The sequence below is a fragment of the Lonchura striata genome, chromosome 19 (genome assembly GCF_050655825.1).
Source record: "Lonchura striata isolate lonStrDom1 chromosome 19, ASM5065582v1, whole genome shotgun sequence".
Classification (NCBI taxonomy): Eukaryota; Metazoa; Chordata; class Aves; order Passeriformes; family Estrildidae; genus Lonchura; species Lonchura striata.
In genome coordinates, this window is record NC_140721.1 from 11103318 (window position 1) to 11120902 (window position 17585).

At 49.6% G+C, this 17585-nt stretch overlaps 1 protein-coding gene across 3 annotated transcripts in view; it reads left to right on the forward strand.

Annotated features, from left to right (window-relative positions):
- The window catches only part of MTMR4 (myotubularin related protein 4), a 55471-nt gene that overhangs the window by 31890 nt on the left and 5996 nt on the right, over nucleotides 1–17585 (forward strand). For all 3 annotated transcript variants that reach the window (XM_021540389.3, XM_085557642.1, XM_021540388.3), the window contains 10 exons: nucleotides 825–941; nucleotides 1583–1665; nucleotides 1854–2020; nucleotides 3778–3874; nucleotides 9300–9413; nucleotides 14622–14818; nucleotides 15032–15160; nucleotides 16125–16236; nucleotides 16679–16874; nucleotides 17311–17496. In XM_021540389.3, coding sequence (XP_021396064.2) covers nucleotides 825–941; nucleotides 1583–1665; nucleotides 1854–2020; nucleotides 3778–3874; nucleotides 9300–9413; nucleotides 14622–14818; nucleotides 15032–15160; nucleotides 16125–16236; nucleotides 16679–16874; nucleotides 17311–17496 — 1398 coding nt within the window. The remainder of the gene's footprint in view (nucleotides 1–824; nucleotides 942–1582; nucleotides 1666–1853; nucleotides 2021–3777; nucleotides 3875–9299; nucleotides 9414–14621; nucleotides 14819–15031; nucleotides 15161–16124; nucleotides 16237–16678; nucleotides 16875–17310; nucleotides 17497–17585) is intronic.

Below are 17585 nucleotides of genomic sequence, written 5' to 3' on the forward strand. Positions count from 1 at the left end.
GATTATGGAGATATTTAAAATAATGGAATGCAGGTACCTTTAATGAAGCTTTCTCACAGTTTAATCAGGACAAGCTTCCTCAGTCATATAAATAACTATACACAGAGAATCCCTGAAAGCCTTGTTAGCAGAAACTGGGTACAACTTTGGTTGATTTGCTTACCTGGATGGTACTACTGAGTCTCACAGGGCTGCTGAGGGCACCCCATGTTTAAATGGCACATTTAAGGATAACATAAGTGACACTGCCCTGGGGCAGAGACTTCTGATCAGCCACAGAATCCCCGAATCACTGAGGCTGGAAAAGACCCCCAAAACCATCAAGTCCAAACTGTTTTGTCACCCAGCCAAGAGCATCCAGTTGTTCCTTGAACACCTCCAGGGATGGTGACACCACCGCCTCCCTGGGCAGCCCCAGTGCTTCCCCATGGTGCTGGGCTCTTCCAGGAGTCGTGCAGAGCACTCCCCTCTTCTCTCTGAGCTGTCCTGCAGTCGTGTCCCTCTCCATGCCTCTTGTGCCAGGGCTGGTTTCCCCTCTCTAAGGAGCAGGGACCATCAGTCCCTCTGTTCCAAGGCCATCCCTTGCTGCCAGGTGTGCATGGCACACAGGTGATCCTTCAGGAGGTGTCCCTGGGGAGAGCTCCGTGTGCGGGGCTGGGCAGCGCTGCTAGTGCTGTCCGTCCTGCTCGCAGGGCATGGGCAGCACCTTGCTAGGAATGGTTGCTTGGGAGATGCCCCAACGGAAGCAATGGCAACAGTGGCCCTGGGAATTCCACTGCACAGGGTTACCTGTGTGACCTGACCTGGTGCTGTCTCCCTTCCAGGTGCCATTCACTGTGCTGCAGGGTGAGGGAGTGGAGTATCTGGGCCATGCCAACGACGCTGTGATTGCCATCTCCAACTACCGCCTGCATATCAAATTCAAGGACTCTGTGATAAATGTGAGTCTGGCTCTGCCTCCACCATCACCTCTCCCAGGGTTTCAGAGCAGGGAGGGCTGGGAATACCCTGTTCCTGGGGGCTGTGGCACAGGAAGGTGCCTCTTGGAGGATGCCAGGCCTGGGCGTGCAGTTGCTGTTTTGTTACTGTATTTAAGTCTGAGGATGGGGTTTTCCTTTGAATAGTAATTAGGTCATTCCTTTGCTGTTTTCTTTAAATTCAAGCAATAACTTTGGTAGTTTTAAGGCTGTTGAGGTCTCTCGCAGGCCAATTTTAATGAGACTTCTCACCAACACGGAGTCAGGCAATGGAAGCTTGAGGCTTTCTTTCACTGCCTTGACTTGCCGTCTCCTTGCTGCAGCTGTTATTTGGCTCATTTACTGGTGCTTGACTGGATGTGGTTGAGTCAGGAACTGGCCCCAAGTGGGAGATCACCTAGGGAGAGAACAAAAATCAGAATAATAATCATGGAAGAACTCTGTGCTGACTCATGGAGCTCCATAACTCTGGGAGTGGGATTGTAGTTCACAGAAACAGCTCGTGTCTGGTGGAGCTGTGCTGCAGGGAGAGAAGCCTGCAGGCATGGCTGCTGGGGCTGCTCTGGCCTGTGGTGTCATGCCCTACATCTGTCCCTCCCTCACAGGTGCCTTTGAGGATGATGGAAAGTGTGGAGTCTCGGGATATGTTCCAGCTTCACATCGTCTGCAAGGACTCCAAAGTGATCAGGTATCTGGTTTATTGCTGTGGTGCTGGTGCTGCAGGCTGGGACCAGCTCTGCTAGCTCCCCCTGTGCTGATGTTGGAATTGAGCTGTCCATGGTCAGGGTTCTAAGGCTTGGGGCCGTGTTCCTTTTTCTGTCTCATCCTGGCTGAATGAATGTCCCCACTGAGGGTGATTTGCCTTTGGGTTTGCAGGTGCCATTTCTCCACCTTCAAGCAGTGCCAGGAGTGGCTGAAGAGGCTGACTCGAGCCATTGCCCGCCCTGCCAAGCCTGAGGACCTCTTTGCATTCGCCTACCATGCCTGGTGCTTGGGGGTGTGTGTGGATGAGGAGGATCAACATGCACATCTCTGCCGTCCTGGTGAGCTCCTGGTCTGGCCCTTCCTGCTGCTCTGGCAAGCAGCGCTGCACTGCAATTGAGCTCTTGTTCATAAACCCTCTCCAGTTTCAAATTTGCCTCCCTGGGTCATCCTGTGCCTGGCCTAGAGATCCAGCTGATGGCCATATGCTGTTGGATAAGAAGCACAGTGAAAGGAATTAGTTACAAACAGAACAAAAAACTTTCTGAACCAGCAACACAGAAACAGCTTTTCCCTTTCTCCTGGGGAGAAAACATCCCATGCTTAAGTTCTCTCATCACAGTGATAGAGACCTCAGGCAGTCCTGTCCTGGAGTGGCAAACAGCATCAGTTTTGAAGCAGCCTAATTAATGTGAGCCCATCTGCATCTCTTCACCAACACCCAAAAATGCTGTGACATTCCCAGGATCAGGTCTGCAGAGAGCTCTGGCTCGTCCTCACAGGGCTGCAGATCGAGTCTCTGAGAAGAGAAAACTAGAACTGTGCTGGTGCCCTCATGTGGACTGGGAGTTTCCTTTCCCTGGGAACACAAAGTTCACTTGGACTTGCTGTGTCTTAGCAATGATGAAGCTGTTTAGAAATGGAATTAAAATGAGTGAACCTGGCTTTAGACGGAAAAATGAGCTGATCCTAGAGGACAGCAGCAGTAGCCTGAATGGAATGTCCAAAGACAGGTGAGATGGAGGGGTGGGGTTCAGTACTACAGCTATTCCAAGAGAAGCTGATAGAGGAAAGGTAAGCTCTGTGTCCTTTTACCAATGCCCCAAACCCCAGCAGAGATATTTGCTATGTTTCCTTTAGGGAAAGTGTTTCGTGTAAATAAACTCACCAGTGCAAGTTGTTGTGCAGGATATGGCTGAGGTAAAGAGCCTTGCAGTGACACTGGAGCAACAAAGGCATGCAGAATTTGTGAGGCAAGGCTAAAACACGAGAGAGGAAGCCCTAAGTCAGCGTCTGAGAGCAGTCTGGGGGAAGGAGCTGCCTTGGGAGGGTGCTCAGTGCTCCTTGCCATAGGGTTCCTGACATCCACTTTAGAAGCTGTCTCTGCCAGATGGGCAGAAGTGGATTAAATTAACCCACATGCCCCCTTGACATGGAGAGGCTGTTTCTGTGCCCTCAGATGAGATCTGACTTGACAATACAGGCAGGGGTACCCCTGTGAGGGACAAGTTTTCCTGGCTTCTAAAGCACAATCCCTTCTGCAATCCAGTTGTCCTGGAGTTTCTCCTTGCCAAAAAGATGCTCCCAGGACTGGGGCACCTCTGCTCTAGAGCCAGGCTGAGAGAGCTGGGGGTGTTCACGTGGAGAAGAGAAGGCTCCACGGAGACCTCAGAGCCCCTTCCAGAGCCTAAAGGGGTTTATAAAAAAGAGGGAGACATTTCCTTTAAGGATGGGTAGTGACAGGACATGGGGGAACAGTGTTAAAGTGGCAGAGGGCAGGGTTAGATGGGATGTTAAAAGGAATTCTTTAATCAAGGAATGGAGAGGCCCTGGCACAGGTGCCCAGAGCAGCTGTGGCTGCCCCTGGATCCCTGGCAGTGCCCAAGGCCAGGCTGGACAGGGCTGGGAGCAGCCTGGGACAGTGGGAGGTGTCCCTGCCATGGCAGGGGTTGGAATGGGATGGGCTTCAGGTCCCTGCTGACCCAAACCTTTCTGTGGTTTTGTGACTCTCCCCAGCCTGTGACAGTTGCTGTGGAGTTCCACAAACAGGTTCAGGTTTCTGTGTGCTGTCAGTAACTGCCTGTGCTCTGTTCCTCAGGGGACCACGTGAGGTTCCGCTTCGAGATGGAGCTGGCGAGGATGGGCTTCGACCTGCAGAACGCCTGGCGCGTCTCTGACATCAACAGTAACTACAAGTGAGTGCTTCATTACCAGGCCCTCCCCACTCTCCCCTTGCCTTACTTTTCCCTTGGTAATCCCCATGTGGAGCAGTGGGTGAGTCAGACTCCAGCTAATCCTCCATCCTGGCCTTGACAGCCCCCAGGCTGATCAGAGTATGAGCCAGATGCCTTTTCTTTCTGCCTTTCACATTGTGGAATTGGAGAGGGAATACAGCCCAAACATCAGAGCTAGCAGGAGCTGTGAATACTGACTGAGGTACTTTATCGTATGGTAGCTCTTATTCCTCATGGAAAACATTTGGGAGTCTGGAGGTCCATCCATTGTGGGTTCATCTTTCTGGTCAGTCCTTCTCTCTAAAATGCTCAGTTTGACATAACAACCACAGTTTTCATACACTCAGGCAGCTGTTCACCTCTGAAGAGCTGGGGTTAGCCAGTGGAGAGCTGTTGGCAGGCTCAGGAGTCTGGGAGTGAGTGAGGCTCCTTCAGTCAGAGCAGGAGAAGCTGAAGGGTGATCTGCCTCCAGCTGCTGGCAAGTCATTCACAAAGGACATGGAGTAAAACTTTTGGCAGTAGCACGTGGCAGAACAAGAGGTGGTGGCCCCAAAGTGCAGCTTGGGAGCTTCAAAATGTGGAAGGGAAAAGAGCATTCCCTGGGAACGTGGTGGTGTGCTGGGCATATCCCCACAGCGGGTTCTCCATCATTGCGGTATCACGTTTTAGTTAAGCCAGTGTTGAAAGTGTTCCCTGTGGTCGTTGGAGTGGAGATCTCTACAAGGTTTTCCCACTCTCCCAATGGAAGAGACCTTTTGTCACTAGTCAGTGTTTCCAGCCTGCCTTCTATTCCTGCAGGAGCGCAGTACTCTTGGGGAAGGGCAGCTGCACTGTTTGCAGCAGGTGGCATTAAGCAAATGGGATTTCAAACTGATGGACATACTCATTTGTGCATTTCCTATAATCCTGTTCTTGAAACCACTGGTATTCCTCAGCCTTTCCTCTCTGTTCCAGCCAGTCCAGGCATCCCCATCACCTATGGACTGGACAGTTCTAGGTCACTGGTTTCCTGTGGAGACCATGAGAAATCTCAGACACCCTGGACTGGGGAAATCCCAGTTTTGGAGCTTGCTGCCTGTTCTCTTTTCCTAAAGAATCCAGGCCACAAGCACTAAATTTGGGGGGTGATTTCCATTTTACTTCTGCCCTACTGGCCACATCGTTTCTGTGGGACTGTTCACATGACTTTGCTGGCATTTACACAGTTTCTCCAAGGTTGCCAAATAAGGGTTGTCCTGAACTGCTCTTGGAGTTTTGGAGTGCGCAGCCTGTGGGTCCCTGTCCTAGACAGAGTCTGTATATGTTGTGCCTCCTTCCCTGCTGGGTCTTGGGGTGTGGTTCCCTCTGACTATTTCAGGACGCTCAGCTTCCATTGACCATCTGTGCTTTGCTTCATGGCCAATAATCCACAGCCATTAGCCACCTTCTCTGAAGACAGGTGTTTGATTTCCAACCAAACCAGGGAAGAAAGGACTTAAAACAAATCTCAGCAAGATGGGTGTGGGCATGGCTTTGCTTCCCTCCACCTGCCAAGTTCCTACCTGGGGATCCCCGCCGGTCCCAGCTTCCTGCAGACATCCCAGGATCTCAGGGGTGGGGTAATTGCCTTGTTCAACTCAAACCAGTTCTCTCTTGCTGCTGGGGGAGTGTGGCTTTAAATCCTGCCCTGGCTTTTGATCATAACCACCTGCCTCTATTCACAGGGATCAGGTTACTTTTTAACTGTTTATAGTCCTTTTATCTTTTATTTCCCTGCATTGGCAAAACAGTGTTGTTAAAGACAGGATACTCCAAGGTAATGGCTTTGTTCCTTGTCTTTCAAGTCTATTCCGAGATGTCCTTATCTGGGAACTATTATCTCCTTCCTGGCGACAGCCATTGTAAAATGAGAGCAATACAAGCTTATAATAACCACTCCTTCAGTCTTGATAAAAGTGTACAGTGATAATAAAATTATTACACGGTCTCTCCCTGGCTCTCACATCTTCAGAGATCTTATACCCAGGGAGATGGGATCACTCCAGCATTGCCCATCTGGTCCACACAGGCTTTCTGAGGTACTGGTTTCATATCAGCCTTAGTACTGGTGCATTTGATGCACATGTAGTTCCTGCAAAAAAAGGAAAAGAAAAAAAAAAAACACTTTTCCTCTAATGTTGATGCTCATTTTTAGGTTTCTTCTTTTTACGGTTGTGGTTTTATTTAACTTTTGAGTTTATGAGGAGAAAGTTGCCTGGAGTTCTGTTACTGCTTTAGCCAGATGGTATTTCCTACTGGTCTCTGAGACTTCTCTTAATTAAAATTTTGTCTTTTGTTACACTTCTCTATAAATTTTTATATATCCATACCATTGAAAAAGGATAATTACTGTCCCTGCTTGGATTTGCCACAGGAACACGTGGACAGTAAGTCTGTGAGGACTGTTAGTGGTACACGTGTTTGCCTTCTGTGAAACAAGAGCTTGGACAAGGCTCTCAGGGACGAGATGGGGTTGTTGGGGCATCCTGTGCAGGGCCAGGGGCTGGACTTGATCCTCGTGGATCCCTTCCAAACCAAGGTTTTCCATTGTTACCTCTGTGGTAAGAAGGTTCTCCATCAATCCTCATTCACAGGTGCTGATTCCTGTGTCTGTGTTCTTCCAGCTGCCCTCTCCTGCCACCAAACCTCACAGTTGAAGGCTGTTACCCCCTTTGTTGTCTGGCTCAGGCTGGTCCCGAGGCTTTCCAAGCCATCCCACTCCAGGTGGTTCCCTTTAGGACTCCTGTTGTGGTGAAAAATGATTGTTGAGGTTCTGAACTATTTCTTGTCTTCTCAAGAGCAGCTGTTTCCTCAGAGAAGCATCCTTCAGCTCTATGGGGACACACCTGTTAAAAAACACAGGCACACAAAAAATTTCAAAAAACCCCTTCTGAAAATCTAAATCTGCCCTATCTGCTCATTCATTGATGTTTCAGGTAGCTCTCACACATGAGGGGTGACCTCCCTCCCAACAGCTGTATCGACTCAAAACCCAAGTGCCATCAACTTAGCCTTTTGTGTTGTTGTTGCCAGTGTGAGAGCCTTATCCCCTCTAAAACATTATTGAATCTAGTAAGTGATGAATGCTGTAACAAAGGGACTTTTCAGTTATTCTACTTTGGAGCAGCTTAGGTCCAAAGGAAGAGCCAGAGACTTCTGCACGATTTTGCTGGTAGCACCAAGAAACACCTGGATGTGTCTGAAAATGTCACCTTTGGTTCAGACACTTGTGTGTCCTGTGTGGAAGCAACACAAGTCTCCCATGGGAATTTCTGCCCTTGCAGCCTTTCTGCTTCTCTTCCAGCCTCTGTGGATGTCATTACTGTCACTCCAGGGGTTGATAGTGTTACTTCAATGCTGTCCTGTTTCTCTTTAGGCTTGGGGTTGATCCATGCAATTCTGGTTGGATGCTGGTCATTCTGAGCATCACACTGTCACTCTCACCTTCCCCTGGAAGTTGCTCACACTTTGTTCACAAGCTCAGTTTATTTCAGCCTTCCTATGAAGCTCATACCCTGAAATTTAGGGTGCCACAAATATCCTTCCTTGTATCAGTTTATAAGATACTATTAAGCCAACAGAGTTGCTTATCCTGGGTTTTCACTTCCTCTACATATTCCTCTGGAATTCTAGCCTAGAAGGACATACCTCTTTGTCTTCATCTTATTGCCTGTTTCTATGCACTCTGCTTGAATTTGGCTTCACTTCTTAAAGATGTCCTGTTTCCTACCTGAATTTTATTGATTTCTATCTTACTTTTTTCCTAAGGCTACAGAGTTTTAGTGATTTAACTCTTGGAATATACACTCCTGAGCCTCTCTTGGACTACCTCTTCCAGTCTGTACTTTTAAGACATCACCCATGTTTCATCTGGGGTGCCAGGGAACTGTTTGCACTTCAGTGAAGCCTGTTCATGTATACACTCAGCTATTCCAGAAGTTCCTCCAGACCTGAACAGGTGCTAGCCCTCTCCCACATTCCTGCATCTTCAGTCATGCTTCACTGCTTCTCTAATTTCCTGACTGCCTTTATTTATGGAATCTGAGGCATTTCAGAGATGTCCAAGCCCAGACATCTTACCACAAACAACCTGGTCTTCACCTTCTTAACTGACAGCTTTAATTTTGCTTCCTGAATTCCTCATCCTCACCCAGTTGTTTTTATCCCTTAGCCACCCTTACTTTCTGCCTGGGGCTCTCAGAGGAGCTGTCTAGACACTGCAGTGCCATTTTCCAGTGTGGCAGGCAGTTCTTCTAGCACCATAAACTAATACTGAATTGTGCCTGTTGCTGTCAGCTGGAATAGCCTTTGCTCAGGAACACCAGACCACCCTCTGGAGCTTACTGGCTGGATCCTTTCACCCTCCTCACATTACTCCCCATCTGCCCTGAAACATTCCTGCTAAATTAGGTGGGATAACCTTGAGCCAGAGCTGCTCTTTGATGTTCCTTGCCACGTAACCCTCCTGTGCCTGCCTGGCTGCAGGGGCTCAGCTGGTCCAGCTCCCAGGCACTGCTGTGTCTGAGCCTGCCCTCGACCTGTGCTGGGAGGAGCTGCAGGAGCCAGAAGAGCCACGCTGTACTCCTGGAATTTTGTGTGTGCTACAATCCCAAAATGGTTTGTGCTGGAAGGAACCTTAAAGCCCATCCCATTCCACCCCCTCCATGGGCAGGGACACCTTCCACTGTCCCAGGCTGCTCCAGGCCCCATCCACCCTGGGTCTGGACATTGCCAGGGATGCAGGGGCAGCCAGAGCTGCACTGGGTACCCTGTGCCAAGGTCTCATCACCCTCCCTGGGAACAATTTTTCCCCAGTATCCCATGTCACCCTGCCCTCTGCTCTCAGAGTTCTCCTCTCACTGCTGCTACATGTTCACAAAGCTATAAGAATTTGATTTCTGGCACCCCACCAAACAACTTCTGCTGCAGATCTCACTCCTGCATACCCCCAGTCCCCACTGTTAAATTTCTGGGCACATTTGTGTCTTCCTCACTGAACAATGTGTCATGTTCTGCTGGGCAGAAAGTGTACCTGCTACAAGAAAACAAAAACTCCTTGTAAATAATTTTCTATTCCCCTAAACCCTCATGAATTCTTAAATCCAGAGGTTGTTCCAAAGGCATTCTGGGAAGTCCTAGGATACTTAGTATGAGTCCAGAGGTGAGGCCCTGAGGTGAAAGGAGGTTGTCTTCTCTCAGCTCATTCCTGACAGCACATTTTGGCTCACTTGTTGAGGCTGCACCGAGACAGATATGAGGAGAAAGTGCCAAAGTCCTGCATGTTGAGTTTGGGGAAATGTGAGCTGCTCTGGGGCAGATTTTTGATTGTTCAGTCCTCATCTTGCCTTTCATGCTTTCTCTTCTCCAGACTTTGTTCCAGTTATCCCCAGAAGCTGCTGGTCCCTGTCTGGATCACTGACAAGGAGCTGGAGAATGTGGCTTCGTTCAGATCATGGAAGAGGATCCCTGTGGTGGTGTACAGGTAAATGCAAACCCAAATTCCCTCCCCCAAACTCACGACAGCTGCTGTGTCCTCGTAGTCCTGCAGGGGCTTTGGGACAGGGATGGCAGGAGAGCTGTTTATCCTTTTGCTTCCTGCCTGCAAAGGAGGTGATCCCAGGGCTCCTTCTCCCAGTACCATCTGCAGCAGGGTGTTTTCCAGAAGAGAGAAGCAGTGTTCCAGAACTGTCCTTTGCTGTTCTCAGTTCGATTTGAAGGTGTGGGTGACTTTCCTCCTACGGGAGATGTTGCAAGATGAGGTCAAATTAAAGTTCTCTCAGAGTTTCAAAATCTTTCCACACATTGGTCCTTGTCTGGCAGCTACTTTGAAAAGAAATCTGAGCCAAAAGGAGCCTGCTGGGTGCCCTGTGCTCAGAAGGGTGTGCAGGCCTGGACAGACCTGGAAGTGCCCAAATCTGCAGCTTCTCTCGAGGGGCAGTGGAGGGGCAGCTCTGATCTCTGCTCTTTGATGACTAGGGACACAACCCAAGGGAACAGCTGTGTCAGGGATGTTTAGGTTGGATTTCAGGAAAGGTTCTTCCCCCAGAGGTGCTGGGCACTGCCCAGGCTCCCCAGGGAATGAGCACGGCCCTGAGCTGCCACAGCTCCAGGAGCTCTCAGGGATGCCCAGGCTGGGATTGTTGGGGTGTCTGTGCAGGGACAGGGTTGGACTGGATGATCCCTGGGGGTCCCTTCCAGTTTAGAATAATCTGTAATTCTATGAAATATTCCCTGACCAGCCTTCCAGAAATAATCTAGAGGGGGATGCAGGAGGCCACACAGTCAATGAAGCAGGGCTGTGCAGGACAGGGGCTGGTTCCTCATTAAATGTGTCTCCCAGAAGACTGATGTGTTTGAAACCCATGAGAGGCTGATGGAAGAGGGCACCCAGGCAGTTGTCCTGTTGTAAAATGTACATTATGGTTTGGTTTGTAGCCTTAGACTGTGTGTTAGCAGTCACCAAATCCAAATATAAGAAAACTTTAAAATATCAGAGCTGTATTAGAAAATATGCAAGTCAGGAAGCAAAACCAGTGAATTTACAGGTACCTTAACTCTGCATCTTCACACTTCATGGTCTGCTGTTGGATGTGGCAAAACACCGTGTGTTCCTTCTAGAACTCAGTTCTGCAGCAGAGTGGTAATGAGCACAGCTTATTGGATGGAGCCTTTCCCTTCTTGTAGCCAACTCAGCTAAGAAGTTAATTGTATTTGTGATTCCTTTTGCTAAAAATGGCCTGGTGCTGGAGCTTGTCCCACTGTGCCTCCCCACCCGAGGGCAAAGCCATGTCTTTTTCCTACTCCAGCAATTATTTTGTTCCTTGCTTTACATCTCTGTAATGGTACCCAGTAATTTATGATCTGAGTACCACCCTTTGCAGCCTGGGATCAGATTAGAAGACGCTGACAAGTGATGTTACAAGATGGGGCAAGTGCTTGCCCGTGTGTCTCTGATTTTCATGCACTTTTTTTACTCTTTACCCTCAAGATTGAAGTCTTTGGAGCAGGAGGGTCCTTGAGGGTCATGGGTGCTTCTGCAGTGCCTTGTGCTGTGTGGAAATGAAAAACCTGACATTCAGCTCCTCCTCCTCACTTGGAGCTCAGGAGAGAATGGATGAGTGCTTGCATACCAAGGGACTCTGATAGACCTCAGAGCTATTGGATAAGGCTGATCTCACTGGGTCACAGTCAGAGCTGTTAAACATGACACCAAAGGTACCCCATTATCAGATTTCTTGAAAAAAGTGTAATTTAGCTATTAAGCAAAACAGAAATTCAGGTCTCCCTCTCAGTCCTCAGCGGAGATGCGCTGGAGAGATGCAGGAGCCTCCAGGCAGAATCCTCTTCTAAAACAAGGCAAAGGATGCAATCAGTTATTTAGCTGAGTAGAGAGACAGACAGGCACAGTGTGGCAGTTCTGGCTCTGTCTGCTCAGCCACCTTGAAGAGACCTTGGGCCTGTGGCAGCAGGAATCAGGAATGCTCCTCCCAACACTCCCCCTGCCAGGGGACAGTGGGCACTGCTCCACCCCATGGCTGAGCCTCGCTTCTCGGGCTCTCACATCCTGCCACAGTGAGATGGGAGTTTATCCCAATGATCTGGGAAATGAAGCACTTATACACACACACACATATCTAAGTTGGGAACCTTTAGGCTCAGCTTATTAAATCCTCTCCAAGCTCTTTCTTAAGCTTTAAGCCAAGCTCCTTGACTTGTCCAGGAAATAACAGAGAGACATGGGAGATCACAGAAGGGACCTTGAGAATTGTCTACTTCCAACCCCCTTGCTGCCTTCCACTAAACTAGGTATTAATCCATTGTGGAGGATTGTTGAAGGTTAAATGACATGTGCTGACAGTAACAGATATGCTCTAGCCTTGTGCTCAGAATGAATCTGTGAGAAAAAACTCAACTGATAAACTACAGAGGCAGTTCATATTGCAGCTTTGGAGCATGAAAGGGTCTTGAGTCATTAAAACTAAACTGAGGATCCCTAAAGAATCATTTGTGCCATGTCAGTTAAAACACTCCGGCACTTTCTGGCATCCCAGTTTCAAGAAACTTTTTCCTTTGAGAAAAACCTCCCCAAAACTTCCAGGTAAGAAAAGGCCTTAAATGATTCCTGTACTTGTGCTGGGGCAATGTGCAGGGAAGGCAGTCAGGTTCTGGTGCTCCCCTGCCCTGGGAAGCTCCTTGCAAGCTCAGCTGTGGTTTTGGTTCCTCTGCTGGCACCTGTTGTACTTTCCGCTTGCTGGTGGCTTTGCACTCATTGGTGCTGCCACATTTCTTTGTTTACTGGTAGGTCACCATGTCCCTTGAAAGTCCCCAGCTGTTGTTCAGTGCTCAGAGGTTTTGTTACCAAGAGTTTTGTGAGTTCAGCACAACCATGGTGACATTGGCAGCTTTGCCCAGAGCAGCTGCAGTGCCCTGCACCCTGTCCTGCCCCCCAAACTGCCTGCTGGGAGCAGTTCCTGGCACAGCACCTGCCTTTCCCAAAAACGTGCTCAGGCACTGTCTGGGAAAGTGCTGCTTGGCACAGGCCAGGAGCTGTGGGTGGCTCACAAACAGGCTTGGATGATCACAGGCTGGTGCTTAAGTCCACACCTTGGATCTGTTTCATTTACTACTATAAACAAAGCCTTTGCTGGTCTCTGTTATCCATCCTTGAGTGATCCTGAAGGCAGAAATAGATCTCCTGGGAGTGACTGCTCTGCAAGTCACCTTGCAAAACAGAGCTGCACTTAAAGTAAAGGGTCCCCATGGTGTTTCGACTTGGCCAAACATGGACATTATTTCTTTGGAAGGCTTCAGTTTAAAGTGATCATTGTTATTATCTGTGAGATGTCATTAAGGAAGCTATGTAAACTGACAGAGGGCAGGGTGACATGGCATATTGGGGAAAAATTGTTCCCTGTGAGGGTGGTGGCACAGGGTGCCCAGAGAAGCTGTGGCTGCCCCTGGATCCCTGTCCTAGGCCAGGTTGGATGGGGCTTGGAGCAACCTGGGATAGTGGAAGGTGTCTCTGCCCATGGAGGGGGTGGAATGGGATGGGCTTTAAGGTTCCTTCCAGCACAAACCATTGTGTGATTGTATGGTCTCCAGATAAATGCTGCAGCAGGGGTGGTGGGGTGGTTGAGCATGGTTGGTGTGTGGGTCTGGTTCAGGGCTGTTGAGTTCATTTTCCCATCTCCAAGAAGAACCAGGCAGCAGGAGCAGCACTTCAGGGAAACATAACAAACAGGATAGGGATGCAGGTGCTCTTTCCAGGTGCATCTTTGGAGAATCTGCTATCTTAGATTTCCTACACCCATTTGGGAGAATGGTGACTGTCTCGTGGTCACTTGGTGAACCTGCCACCAAGTGTTGGAACCAGTTAGTAGTTCCACATTGCACTGTGGCAATGAGTCCACTCTTGTTTTTGTTTGTTGTCCAAGAAATACTTGTGTTCCTGAAACATGGCACGATCATTCCAATGCTTGCTTGTGTCTGTGCCACCCATCTCTGGAGCTTGGTTTGAGTACATGATCCTTTTAGAGAAGAGTTTGTGTTATTTTAGGATGGTTAAGATGTGAAGCCGTAATATTTTACTTATTGCTCCTTTCCCAGTAACTGTTAGCACATCCTTAACCTTTATTCTCTCTTGAGCACTGATTTGAGGGTTTTGAGAGATTCCCAGTGACTTCAAAGCCTTTGGGATCTGCACCGAACTGCTCCATGTCACAGCTGGGGTTATGCTTTGATCACCTGTAAATACTCTTCACTTATTAATGCTAAATTTCACACTCTCTGGGTCATTCTCTGTCATCAGCAGCTTTGTCACATTACAGTCCCTTCCCTTTCCAGGCCGGTTGAGAATGACTTGACCAGTGTGTTCATGTGAGAAATGCACTGATTCCTACTTCAGGCCTCCTCATCAGTAAGCCCAGCCAGGGTAGGGTTCACATTTAGGGGTTGTTGATAAACACCAGCTCAGGCCTCCACCCAGAAACTCCCTGGTCAGATGCCAAATGAGCTCATCTTCCCAACTTACAGGTGATAAGTGAAATGGTTTAACAACGGGTCTGAAATCTGAGTGAGGAAAAAAAGAAAGAGAAGGCGAGAACAGAAGAGCCTTAAAATCAAGTGGAAGGTGTCCCTGCCCATGGCACGGGGGTGGGGGGGGGGGGTGGGGGGGGTGGGGGTCAAACAAGATGATCGTCAACCTCCCTTCCAACCCAAACTATTCCATGATTCTATGAAATAACTATTACTTTCTCAAAATATAACCATAATGACTTAAGTTCTTCTCTCTGGTTTAATTTGTAAATACAGTCATATCTATATACAATAATATCTATTTTATATAGTCTATATTTGTAGGTTACAGGATATATTTATATATATATATTTTTATATATATAAATAGAAGTCAGAGATTTAATTTGGGGATCTTGAAGGTCTTTTCCAACCTAAGTGATTCTGTAATATTGTAAATAAAAGTATGAGGCTGGTTTAGCCTCTCTGTCACTGCTGTGTTGATGCAAAATGGTTGTTTGAGATTCCCTGCCCTCTTTCACTTGTCAGTAGAGTCAGTGCTGTAGATGGAGCAGTGGCTGCAGCAGGCAGAGCAGCTGCAGGCAGGAGCAGCTCAGGCTGGCTGCGCACAGGGAGCGGGGCTCCCGGGGCTCAGCGAGGCTCCGTGTCCCCGCAGACACGCGCGCAACGGGGCGGTGATCGCGCGCTGCAGCCAGCCCGAGATCAGCTGGTGGGGCTGGCGGAACGCCGACGACGAGTACCTGGTGACATCCATTGCCAAAGCCTGTGCCTTGAACCCCGGAGCGAGGCCGGCGGGCGCCGCGCCGCACGCCGGGAGCAGCGACGGCAGCGAGCCCTGCGACGCCGACTTCGGTGAGATGACTTCTGCCAGCCCTCCTAAATGGGGCATCGCAGAGGGGCTGCCAGGCTGTCCCAGGACAGGGCTTTACCCCGGTGTCCCATCGTGCTGTGACTGCGGTGTGTGGGTGGGGGTGGCTCCCTGGGCTCACTCATGGTGGCACTGGGGTGGAGGGAGACGAGGAGGGAGGGAGGTGCCAGGAGCTCAGTCCCTGTGTGTCCCTGCAGACTCGTCCCTGACAGCGTGTTCGGGCGTGGAGAACGCAGGAACCCCTCAGAAGCTGCTGATCCTCGATGCCAGGTCCTACACAGCAGCTGTGGCCAACAGGGCCAAGGGGGGCGGCTGCGAATGCGAAGGTACCGAGGGACAAGAACGTTCAGAGCATCTTCTTCTTGGGCCTGGCAGTGGCTCTTAGGGCACAGCTGGGGATTTGGACAGCATTTTGATGCTTGGTCTCTGGGAGCATGTTCCCACACAGGGATCTGGACGGGCTGGATCAACAGGCCGGGGCCAATTGGATGAGGTTCAATAAAGCCAAGTGCTGGGTCCTGCATTTGGTTCACAACAGCCCCACTGGGACGTTCCAGGCTGGGACAGAGTGGCTGGAAAGCTGCCCAGTAGAAAAGGACCTGGGGGTGCTGGTTGGCAGCAGCTGAACATGTGCCTAGGTGTGCCCAGGTGAGCAACAGGTCAATGACACCTGAGCTGTACCAGCAATAATGTGGCCACAGGGCAGTGACTGTCCCCCTTATCTGGCCACTGGGGTCAGTTTTGTGCCTGTTAGGACAAGAAAGACCATGAAGAGGTAATGGACCTAGGGAAGGGTCTGGAGCACCAGGAGCAGCTGAGGGAACTGGAAAGGGGCTCAGCCTGGAGAAAAGGAGGTTCAGAGGGGACCCTGTGACTCTGCACAGCTCCTGATAGGAGGGGGCAGCCAGGGGAGGTTTAGGTTGGATATGGGGAAAGTTTCTTCATTAAAGTGTTGTCAGGCCCTGACACAGCTGCCCAGGGCAGTTTTAGAGTCCCCATTTGTGGAGAGGTTTAACAGCTCCATGGATATAGCACCTGGGGACTTGGAGTCAATGGTGGCCTTGGCAGTGCTGGGAAATTGTTAGACTCAATGACCTTGGAGGTTTTTCCCAACCTTGATGACTCCATGAACACCAGCAGTGGTGTGTGAGGGGTGGCTGCACTGGGGTGTGGAGGCAGTTGCTGCAGTAGCAGCAGAGTTGGACTCGATGACCCTTGTGGGTCTCTTCCAGCTCAGAATGTTCTGTAGCTGCTGTAGCTCTCTCTAAATGTTCCTGTCTCTCTTATCAGAATATTACCCCAACTGTGAGGTCGTGTTCATGGGCATGGCCAACATCCACTCCATCCGGAACAGTTTCCAGTACCTGCGTGCTGTCTGCAGTCAAGTGCCAGACCCCAGCAAGTGAGTGACTTCTCTAGCTGAGTTTGACGCCGTATCTGACAGTGACCGGGGGGGGGGGGGGGGGGGGGGGGTGGTTCCACTCCACTCCGTTTTCCTTTTTTTATCCCAGGTTTCTAACTGACAAAACAGAGGGGTGGGAAAGTGCTAACAGTGTTAGAATGATGCTAATTTAGATCCATTAATCCAGAAGGGATTGTGGCACTGAGTGTCACTTGGTTGTGTGTATCCTCTGGGGGTTTCTAAAATGTGGGTGTGTTAGAGAAAAATTAAATTTGGGGTTGGATTCTTTGCCCTTCTTTCCAGGCTCCCTGGCTCCTCTGGGACATGTTTTGGAAAAGATTGATTTTCGCTGAGGACTCCAAGAAAACTGAAGTTAAAATGTTGGGGTTTTTTCTTCAGTGGAGAGCTAAGCAATCATTCTTGCCTTTTTTCCCCTTTGCAGTTGGCTTTCAGCCCTGGAGAGCACCAAGTGGCTTCAGCATCTCTCTGTCATGCTGAAGGCAGCAGTGCTGGTCTCCAGTGCCGTGGACAGAGAAGGGCGTCCGGTGCTGGTTCACTGCTCCGACGGCTGGGACAGGACTCCACAGATTGTGGCGCTGGCAAAGATTCTCCTGGACCCTTACTACAGGACCATGGAGGTAGGATTGTGCTCTGGTGCAGTTCATGTCTGTTCAAAGGCAGCTTTTATCTCAGAATCCCTGTGGAAAGGGGCAGCACTGCATTTGGGAATAAGCTTAGTGGTGTTTCTGAGATGCTGTGGTGGGTGTTGAGTTTTCCCTATTATTTTCCTGCCTGTTTTGGGTGAACCATTCCTCACTCCTCTGCCCAGCTTGGGGAAGTGCTCTTATGCTCAAAGTTCACCTGCTTCCCTATTCTGAATTCTCTGAGCTGGTTACTGCATAGACATAACAACTATTAGTTTGTGTCTGAAAACCTCCAATCCTGGTGGGCTTTACTCCCAAGCCAGGCACCGCAGCAGCCTCCTTCCCAGCCTTTCCTGGTGGATGGGGCTTGCTTTGTCCTGCCACGTGTCCTCAGCAAAGTCTCTGCACTTATTTTTTCTTTTAATCACAGGGCTTCCAGGTGCTCGTTGAATCAGACTGGCTGGACTTCGGTCACAAGTTTGGGGATCGCTGTGGACACCAGGAAAAGGTGGAGGATCAGAATGAGCAGTGCCCAGTTTTTCTCCAGTGGCTGGATGCTGTTCATCAGCTTCTGAAGCAATTTCCCTGCCTCTTCGAATTTAATGAAGCTTTTCTGGTAAGAAATACATATGAGCAGAGACAGAGGGAAGGTTGTGGTGTTTTACAGTACTGGAGTTGAAAGAAAAGAGGTCTGCAGAACCTGGA